General features: G+C 36.2%; 1 protein-coding gene across 1 annotated transcript; it reads right to left on the bottom strand.

The window, feature by feature from the left end:
• Positions 1-876: 876 nt before the first annotated feature.
• Positions 877-7,400, bottom strand: LOC126815467 (phosphoserine aminotransferase). The gene is made up of 10 exons (XM_050541128.1): positions 7,246-7,400; positions 4,522-4,582; positions 3,715-3,784; positions 3,305-3,510; positions 3,073-3,150; positions 2,788-2,882; positions 2,195-2,364; positions 1,832-1,960; positions 1,545-1,682; positions 877-1,182 (listed from the first exon to the last, which is right to left on the bottom strand). Exons 1-10 carry the CDS (start codon positions 7,300-7,302, stop codon positions 1,080-1,082), a joined length of 1,107 nt encoding a protein of 368 aa, XP_050397085.1. The 5' UTR covers positions 7,303-7,400; the 3' UTR covers positions 877-1,079.
• Between the last annotated feature and the right edge of the window lie 3,311 nt (positions 7,401-10,711).

The raw sequence follows: 10,711 nt of genomic DNA, 5'->3' as shown, positions 1-10,711 counted from the left end.
CAATGACCTCAAGTGCTAGGATATTGACTCAATTTTTCAAAATTTTCTCAGGTTGCTCAGTGTTATAGGCACAATTATCATGTATGACATAAACATGTCAACTTAAATAAAACTGCTTTCCGGCGAGACAACGATCGGCGAACAAGTATGTTCTACTGGGACGCTTAATGTTATAGCCAGTATTTTGTTGACATTCATTGTGGGGTGGGAATGTGGATGGCGCCCTAGATTTGGAACCACCCCCTATTCCCAGCTTCGAGATCTGCTCTGCACATGTCCCCTAGAAAACGCGCGGCTCCTGACTGCGTCACTCGTACTGGGGTATGTGCATCAGTCGATCGCATTTTGGCTAAACACCCCCCCCAAACAAAAGCGTTATGTTAGTCTCAAAATTACCCGAGTATTGTGCTGGCTAGACGTCAATCTCTATTTTTTTCCTGCCCCATGGTGAAAGATGAACCTATAAACAGTTCTCAGTCTTAAACTCTTACTCCCTATAGATCAAGTTATCTCATAAACATGTCTTGCAGTAACTGCGGCTGGCCTTCTGCTATGACTGTTGTGTTTGAGAGGTGGGGTACTGGTACTTTGTTTTTAGCTTGCCCCTGATATAGAATACTGGTAGAGAGGACTAATAATTGATGAAGAGGAAGGTCTGTTTCATGCTTAATGGAGATTTGATTATGTCTGTTTCCTAGTACTGATAATATTTCAAAATGTATCCAAAAGAACACAGTCCTTGTATGGGCCTCTTTAGAAATCATGTTCTGCACTACTCATGCAAGTAGAAATTTATCTATTTTACCAATGTTTTGTTCCAATTCCTCCCATTCATTTTGAACTTTAAATTGCTGGAGATAAAGTGAACTACAATCCAACAGTAAAAATGATTTATTTTGTTAAAATGAGTATCAACAGTTATTTACATAACATAATGTACAATGCTTAAAACTAGAATATTTACATAATGTACAAAGCTTAAAGCTAGAACATAAACAAACTGAATGTACAACATGTTGTATTTACATTTTTAAAACATAATAATTACTAACAGTCTTAACCCAGTTACGCATGGCATCTTACTGGTTGGCTCTTTGAAAATCTCTCATAAAATCTACCAGTCTTTCAGCTTCGTGTACATGTACAGCATTATATACTGATACTCTGATACCACCAACAGATCTATTAAACATTACAATAATATTAAAAGGACTGAATAATTAATTTCACTATCTTTACTCTTTCATTCATAGAATTTATATCAGAAAAAAATAATTATAATTGTACTACAGGTGGTCCCATACTAGTCAATAAAAGAATCAGAAATAATTTAATAGTCATACTCATAGTATAATAATAATTACCAAGTATAGTTCATGACATGTGTTACTATGTGTCAGCAGAAATCAACAATAGAGGTACAAAGTCCAACTTTTGATCTGTCAATCAATGTTTTTGTTATTATTATTATGTAAATTCCAGACAGACAGTTACAGAAGTTAGTCCTGATAACCAATTTAATCTGCATTCAATAAACAACCTACCTATGACCCTTCAATGAAATTAACCCACTCTGATGAGCTTCTTCAATAAATCGTTTTTCTAATGCTTCATCTTCTTCATTTACACCTATTCTAAATGTTATATTCATACGACTTCTACTGTCCCTTTCAATTGGACACCTGCAATTAAGAAAATTTTAAAAAATAACTATAAACATAAATTATTCGACTTCATTTTTATTTTCTGTTTTCTTTACTTTTTATTCATGACTAATAGTGCCAAGTAAACAGAATTCTTTTCCAAGACAAATATATATTTATTTACTTACTGATAAAATCCATTAGAATTATCAATAATATCATATAGTAAACTTGATTTCTTCTTGGAATTTAATTCCATTTGATGAACACCACCCTGTTCTTTGATCCATTGAAATACTAAGCCCATTATATAAATGCTGAAAGTAGCCATACAAATAATTTATTAAAAAAAATTGACAAAAATTCTCATGGTTAAGATTATTTTTATTTTGAATATTTATTTTATTATGAATAATCAATATAAAACTGAGGTCGATCTCTTATTAAAAATTTGAAGATCAAATGCCTGGCATTCATTTAGTCAATATGGAACAGAATCCTTAAAATGTTTTCACATATTTACATGTTAAGTCGACTATATGATGGAATACCTGTAAGTAGGTGGAGTATTATAAACTGAGTTATTGCCAACTTGTGTCTTATAGTCCATTAAAATAGGACAAACAGGATCAGCAAACCCAATCAGATCTTCACGTATAATAACTAATGTAGCACCAGCACAACCAATATTTTTCTGTGCACCGGCAAATATTAAACCAAACTGAAAGGCAAGAATATTTATATGAAATTCCACAATTTGTTAGAAACCAAATTTGTCATTTGAGCTTTAGGAGCCATAATTTTAATTTGACTAAAATTACATTATGAATAGTCAAATTAGACTGTATGTAAATCTGAAATTAATCCACTGGGATATAAACATTTAAACCATCAATTTATGAGTTATACATTCATTCTTTATTTTAAACAACACTGATGCAAAATACCATACTCTTCCTTTTCAGTATTATTAAGTGAGTCTATGGTTATTTTGAATATGACATAAGTAATTACATTTATTTCCTTGGTAAGAGTAATAATACACATGAACATATACTCATATACTTTTTTAGTGATTTGACTTAATACTTGTTTTCTGTTTTAACCTATTTTAATACTTTTATTGAATTACAACAAAACTTACTTTTGAGATATTGATATGTTTAGAGAGTATATTAGAAGACATATCACAGACAAGAGGTACACCATTAGTTTCTGGTACAAACTGGAACTCAACACCTATAATAACAAATATAATATTAATACCAGTTTTTGTTTTACAGGCTAACTGTAACTAAAGAATATGTAAAAGTTTATGATTAAATGTGTAATCATATCCATTACCAAATAAGGCATGTTTTTAAAAGACCGTCTTAAAAACAAGTGTCAACCTTGACATAATGTTGGTATATTATGCTATAAATCTTACCATGTATTGTTTCATTAGAACAGTAATAAACATAGGATGCATCTGGGTTTAATTTCCACTGTGACTGATCTGGTATAACTAAAATAAACAAATCAAATATTATTGTTATTCCAATGCACTTGATTTCTTCGGTTTCAGACATTAATAACAATGAATATTTTTACATCCCTCTTAAACTAAATTTTTCAATTTTTCTTAAATCAAGAAATTAATAAACAAATTAATTAAATACCTGTATATTTATCAGTTTTAGGTAATACTCTGTTAATTTTGCCATATTTCTCTGCTTCTTTTGCAGATTTAGCCGACCAACTTCCAGTAACAATATAATCGGCTGTTGCACCTTCCTTCAAGTCTATCAGATTTAAAGGAACTGCTGAGAACTGTCCAGTTCCACCGCCTTGAACAAATATCACTTTATAGTTATCAGGAATATCTCTGGAATAGAAATTCACATTCTTAATAGGCCTCTTAGCATTTTAAATTGTCTGAAATGAGAGTAGCTTAGTAACTTCCTAATCCAGACGGTAGTATTTATTATACTTATTAATTGGTGCGGTAGTTAAATTGTACACTTTTTCAGTGACATTATAATTATTTCATCAATAATTTGAAATGTTTTATTATTTTTACGGTACTTACAATAAGTCCCTCAAATCTTTTTCTGCATTACCAATAATCTTTGTAAAATCTGATGACCTGTGACTTAATTCTAAAGAATAAAATGAGAAATTGTAGTCCAAAGTTAGTTTAATTTGATTAAAAGTTCAACGAACCTTTATAAATAGCTAATCATCCTATTGAAATCCCTCAAATTTGTCAAATGACAAAAGATTGAAATTCAACACACACACAAAAATTTAGAAAGTTCAAGGTCTAGTGAACACATCTGTAAGTTTAACATATCTGCATGTACAATGTTCATTTAAAATGGAAAATCCCCACAATTTTTTTTCATCCAGTAGTTTGATTGTGTTATTTATACATTTAACAAAATTTCTTCTTTTTTTTTCTTTAAAAAAAAATCTATCAATGAATATGTGTGACATTGTTGAATAACATGATGGATTTTTCAATGATCAGAAATCAATAGTATTAAGACAATGAAAACACACCACTGATTTGACTGGAAGTGCTGATAAGACATAACGCAGATGTCTGTACCATAAAATCGTGATTTTAAACATTCCCCATTTTGTCAAAATCTATGTTTTGTGTTTGAGAGAATTGGTCTGTTGTAGATTTACGTGATAGTGAAAACATCATTCTCACAAGTTATCGTCATGATCTGATGATGTTACATTCACAATTGAAGTGCTGCGTTTCCACTGCGTCTCAGTATAATATTACTACAAGTCGTAATATTACTACAAGTCGGAATAGCCGTAAATTCAAAAAGACCCTGGATAAAAACACTTTTGTCCAAACAAATTAGTAAGGCTTACTTACCCATTACACTAACACCTGTATTGTTGTAGTTTAAAAATTCTTTCTGGGCTCGGTCTAATACCTGAAAAAGGAATAAATACATTTATTTACTAGCAGGATACCCGGCTTCGCTCGGGGGTCATAACTCCGAAACCGGAAGTGGTAGACTAACGCCACCTGGCCTCTGTTACTCCCCTGTCCGAGCTACCCCTATACCCCAAATTCCAGACTCGGGACAGACCTAGTGTAGCTGCCAACCCCGAACAGACCGGCTTCGCTCGGGGGTCATAACTCTGAAACCGAAAGTGGTAGACTAACGCCACCTGGCCTATGTTACTCCCCGATCCGAGCTACCCCTATACCCCAAATTTCAGACTCGGGGCAGACCTAGTGTAGCCGCCAACCCCGAACAGACAGACTTCGCTCGGGGGTCATAACTCCGAAACCGGAAGTGGTAGACTAACGCCAACTGGCCTATGTTACTCCCCGGTCCGAGCTACCCCTATACCCCAAATTTCAGACTCGTGACAGACCTAGTGTAGCCGCCAACCCCGAACAGACTGGCTTCACTCGGGGACCTTAACTCTGAAACCGGAAGTGGTAGACTAACGCCACCTGGCCTATGTTACTCCCCGGTCCGAGCTACCCCTATACCCCAAATTTCAGACTCGAGGCAGATGCAGCCGCAAACCCCGAACAGACAGACTTCGCTCGGGGGTCATGAATCCGAAACCGGAAGTGGTAGACTAACGCCTCCTGGCCTATGTTACTCCCCGGTCCGAGCTACCCCTATACCCCAAATTTCAGACACGGGGCAGACCTAGTGTAGCCGCCAACCCCGAACAGACCGGCTTCGCTCGGGGGTCATAACTCCGAAACCGGAAGTGGTAGACTAACGCCACCTGGCCTATGTTACTCCCCGGTCTGAGCTACCCCTATACCCCAAATTTCAGACTCGGGGCAGACCTAGTGTAGCCGCCAACCCCGAACAGACAGACGACAGTCACAAATATTAGTATAGATTATATTATTTTTTTTTTCTTTCTAATTTTATTTAAAGTGATATTGTGGTAACATTTAGCCCAGCATGAGTGCATGTAAATATGGACTACCACGGTTCCTTGAAAAAAAATTAGAGAAAAATGGATAATTCATACTAGTAGAGCCCAAAACTTCCCTAGACCACCGAGTTATGTGAATATCTCTCCATATGGTAAGACTGTATAAATAATTGTTAGGGGTGCTAAAGCTATTGGGGGGTTGGATGGCTGAATGGTTAGCATGTGCATGCTGTATCATAAAGTCTGTCATTGAGTCAACTACCGTGGTTTCGATTCCCCGGTTGTACGTGACAAGGAGTAGGGTCGCCTGTCCGACCTTGTGGGTATTCTCCGGGTCCTCCGGTTTCCTCCCACTGCTAAAGACCCCTACGCGCAAGCGGACTATTGAAATAAAATTAAACCATACATTACTCCCGAAATGACCTAGTTTGTGTCGAGTGGACGTTAAACCTAATTTCTCTCTCTCTCGCTAAAGCTTTTCGACTAACTAGAGTGGTTTGAGACTGTCTAAGCAGCTCTAGTTTTAGGCAGTGCTCAAGGGTTCATCAGTTCATGTTTATTTATATTTGATCCCCAATTGTATAAAACCATTCATATTAGTGTAATCAGAATTCTTATGCACTACAAACAGCTCAAAAATATGTCAATGCCCAAAGTAAACTGGACCAGATATTTGGGTCACAAATCTATAGGCTACCTACTATTGTATAATTTCTATGTCACAGCTAGCCTAGTTTTACAGCAATAGGTTCTGCTTTTTGTATGTAACAAAATTATTTTGGCTTTGTCAATAGTCATAATTTCTTTAGACTTTAATTTAATATTTTATTATTCAAAGAAATAGCTTACTCAGCGCATCATCATACCTAAATAGTCCACCTATAAATCTTTGAATATGCATGGTAGCTTACCCTCATTTGAAAGACAATAATTCTTTAGGCTACAATTAAATGCTGGGTATCTATATGGAAATGAAATGGGATTGAACATCCTACTTTTCTGCACCCGCTGGGCTAATGAAAATGGCCCTGCACATAGTGTGCTATGAAGGAAATTTTGCCCGGATAGCATTTCTATGGCTTATTCTTATTTCGCATTCCAATTGTTAAGAGTTCTTTTACGTAAACGCCAATGTGTACTGGGAAACTCAGTTTTCTGTGCCATCCGAACAACTAGACACTTCTTCAGTTCTTGTCAAGTTCTCCGTCCTGCACCACTATCATACTATCAGCGACAAGGGGAAAACGGTACCATATCTAAATGAAAGTATACCTTACAAAATGGTAGGCACTAATGAACAAGTACCTCACATAATTTGAATATTGTGCCAGGCAAATGATTAGAAAGATATGTGCTAGACAAAATGAAAGACACTAGAAGAGACGTCTCAGAGGGGCATATTGTACACCACCATGTCTGTGACACTTGCCTTATTAACTTATCCTGGCGTAAATTATTACCGTAATTCTTTTGCATGTTGCTTTCTACAGTTCAAAATGAAAATCTAACAGACAGTTCATTTAACATATAATAATATAAACTTACATAATTTGCTTGGATTAAATAATTATAAAATTAATTGTAAATATTTCATACCGGTAGCTACAGTAGATCTACTACTAGTACTAGTGCACAAATAATCTTAGCAATGAATTTATAATTAAAATAAGGAACTGTCGCTTACCTCTTCGGGTAGTTTTGCAGGCCCGGGTGAAAAATTCACTACTTTCCTTGATTCCATTTTCTGGAGTCGATATGCAATTATGCGGATTACAGCACAGAATGTTGTTGAAGTTTTTCTCTTGACAGTCTGAAAGAAGTGAGGACGAGCTATGGTGTGGCAGTCTTTTATAATTTTCTTGACAGCGCTATTATTGTATTTCTAATCTTTGATTGGATGAGATGTACAAGGACATTTCGATTGGTTACTCTCGACCTTAGAGACCCGCCTGGCTAGTCTCTTCAAAGTCAAGGCCAGTATTCTTCCCAATGGAAGTTGCGAAACTGTTGTCCCAGATAATATAAGCAAAATCTTTATATAATTCAAGGATGGCATGTCTTTCATAACAGTTTTAAATCAATCAGTCGGTGCTCAAAAATGCGACTAAGTAAAATATGTGAAATCGACGTAGCCTACAGCTTGCACAAACAGCTAGAATACCAATTATATGTATGCGGCCTGAAATGGGCGTTATGCATGATGCAATAAAATTTAATCAGCCGTATTTCGGACAATGCACTTTTAGGGTTGAAAAAGAAATGACAACTTTGGACTTCAGATAGAGAATACCAAGACGTGACCTCATTTGAAGCTGACTGTTGCCAGTGTTGGTCAAGTACTACGGTACCCTTTATTTTCCACAACTAAGCTGAATCCACGCTAAATCAAATTTAACAACGAACGATAATTAGTCTTCGATTACTTCGAAAACTCACGGTCCAGACTCATGAACCAGCAACAGAATTCAAATTAATCTACAGCGAGCAAAAAAGCTTATAAATCTAAAAGAAATCATGGGTCAATTATAACTTTTATAGTTTTCCCAAAGCTACAGAAAATTAGTGACCTAAACTACAGTTAATACACTAGACTAGCCGATATTAACTGTTAATTTAATGTTTAATTTCCTACAGAAAACACACTATCACAATTTAAATCTACTGAATATTTTTCTATAGAAATTTTCACATAATCTGTAGAAAAACTACAGTATTTGCGCTACAAACTGTAGAATATCTGGAGCCGTTATTTCCTAGAGGCCTCGAGAATACTTGGCTAAAGAATTTCATCCTATAGAAAATTGGACTCGATCTCGACCCCCCCCCCCCCCGTCCCCAAAAGAAAAAGAAAGAAAAACAGAAAACCCTATAGAATTTCTGTATTCTATAGGATTTTGGGGTAAAAGGGAACCCGGATCTTCTGGTTAATGAGCAGGCGCCTAGCTCGCCACTGCATGGCAGTTTGTGTCTCCAGAAAGATCATCGAGATCGCTATTTCGAAAAGAATACGGTACCTTGTTGTTTTGTTTATTCTGTAATTTCTATCTTTTTTTAATAACCGAAAATGAAGTTAAATCAAAAACATTCAGAATTTTTTAACTATAGGCCTACTGCAGCTATAGTTAGGCCTACTATTTGTATTTTATAAATCATAGAAAACAAAACAAAAAAATCATGGTTGTTTGACCTTTTTCTATTTGACCAGTTAATATAAAGTTTATAAACACAAGATCAGGTTGACAAACAAATCTTCGGCAATTAAAGCCTTTAATACAGCTAAACCTTTGTTTGCCATATTCGGATATCCTACAACCGAACAACAGTTGGGAAAATATACAACCCTTTCATCAGCTTTGCACCCATTCGTCCTTACAAATATGGAAATTTTCCGCTAATATGGGCAACACGTGAATATATTATTGACTTTTAGGCGGTTTCATCAGGTTTGCGTTGAAATGGTACTGACAAATAAGGACAACCTTCGCTAATAAGGGCAACACGTGGCTTGTGAGTCGTAGTCCTCGTCAACCGGGTTCTTAGCTATCCGCTACGAGTATTCAAGAGACTGGATGCAGAAGACTTTGTAGGTCGTTGCTCGAGTGACAGCTGGTGTTCCCATTAATAATATTTCTTACAATCAGAATAGTATTTTTAGGCCAAATAGAGACTGTGGTAGTTTAAATATATCAATTTAGAAGTCGTGTGATATTTATTATATGCGACAATAAAGTACAATATTGTTGGAGCCATAGCCACATGTCATTAAAACTATATCCACTTCGAAAAATATATCCTATATAATTTGTTAAATTTCACAGCATTGCATCAGCATGTCGTAGTTCCGCTTTCAAATAAATAATAATTAAAGCCAGTTATATACATGCAACCACAATCAGCCGTGAAATTTGCTTGGGGACTGGGTTGGGTGGCTGAATGCTTTAAAGCGTGCGCGGTTAAAGAATTCAAGGACTAAAAGCTGCCTCAAATGCTATAAATCATTAATAGCATGCTAGGCCCATAATCAACCCTCTAGAACTTCGGATGGGTTTCGAGAGATTTAAATACGATTGGTACTGTACCGCACTAGGCAGTTATCGTAACAAACGGTTTAGCAATAACAATTGAGGCTACTCTGTTCTGCAAACGACGATATACTCTTCAAAAAAAGTAGGGGATATTGAAATGCAAATACCTATGCAGGTTGTCATGATAAATAGTCATGGACACTTGACATGCTTTGAGAGTATGTTCACAGTCGAAGAACTTATCGCCCGAACAGCACCACTGAGCTGCACATGCGACACGTTAGCGAGATACAAGTGAGAGGGCTTCGATCATTGTCAAATTTGACACATCAAGGAAGGGTTGATGAAAACTGCCGCGTGCTGGTTTATCTATCCATGTTTGCTTTCCTATCGGTTCTTGCATAAGATTTACTGTTTAGTGTATCTTTGCTTTGGTGTGTTACGTTTAATTTGATCGGTAGTCCCGAAATGACCTAGTTTGTGTCGAGTGGACGTTAAACCCCATTTCTCTCTCTCTTTCTTTAATTTGATCGGGAGACGTGTTCGTCGACGTCAACGTCAACCCTGCAAGAATTGGCCGTGGCACTGCAACTCAAGAGGAGTGTGTCAGATTGCCCCAAATCGTGATTGGACGGTTGATTAGGAGCATGCCACGACGAATTGCTGAATGTCTGAGGATTGGTGGAGCAATTACTCATTATTAAGACAAAAATCAAAAACGTCCATTTTCACTTTTGACGGTGTATCTCTTTGCGAGTGAAAAGGGGCCGTCAGATAAGCCGCCCATATGAACTGTTTATGTTCATGTGTAAGCAATGGGCCTGTTATTAACATAGGCCTACATACAGTGCATTTCTGCAGTTTTGTATTGTTTCTGAATATCCCCTACTTTTTTTTGAAGAGTAGCCTATATGATCCGCTCAGAATAAAGTAATATTACTCAAATTATCAATATATATCCTCTTTTCATTACCTATTTTTTAAAACTATTTTAGGCTATACAGCGAGAACTGTCATTTCTTTATTTAAATCTTATATAATGCATCTTTAAATCACATTAAGGTCTGTCATTATAAGTCGCTAACCCCAGGTGCGTATTTGGGGGGGGGGGGGTGAATAAGACCA

Source organism: Patella vulgata, chromosome 3 (assembly GCF_932274485.2).
Source record: "Patella vulgata chromosome 3, xgPatVulg1.2, whole genome shotgun sequence".
Lineage (NCBI taxonomy): Eukaryota > Metazoa > Mollusca > Gastropoda > Patellidae > Patella > Patella vulgata.
The sequence above is the reverse complement of the archived record's forward strand: the minus strand, read 5'-3'. Positions and strand labels throughout refer to the sequence as shown.

Coding starts and splice junctions, on each gene's coding strand:
- LOC126815467 (XM_050541128.1), bottom strand. CDS start 7,302: ATGGAATCAAGGAAAGTAGTGAATTTTTCACCCGGGCCTGCAAAACTA. Junction 2,365..2,787: donor AACATATCAATATCTCAAAA/GTAAGTTTTGTT, acceptor CTTGCCTTTCAG/TTTGGTTTAATATTTGCCGG. Junction 1,183..1,544: donor ATTTCATTGAAGGGTCATAG/GTAGGTTGTTTA, acceptor AATGTTTAATAG/ATCTGTTGGTGGTATCAGAG.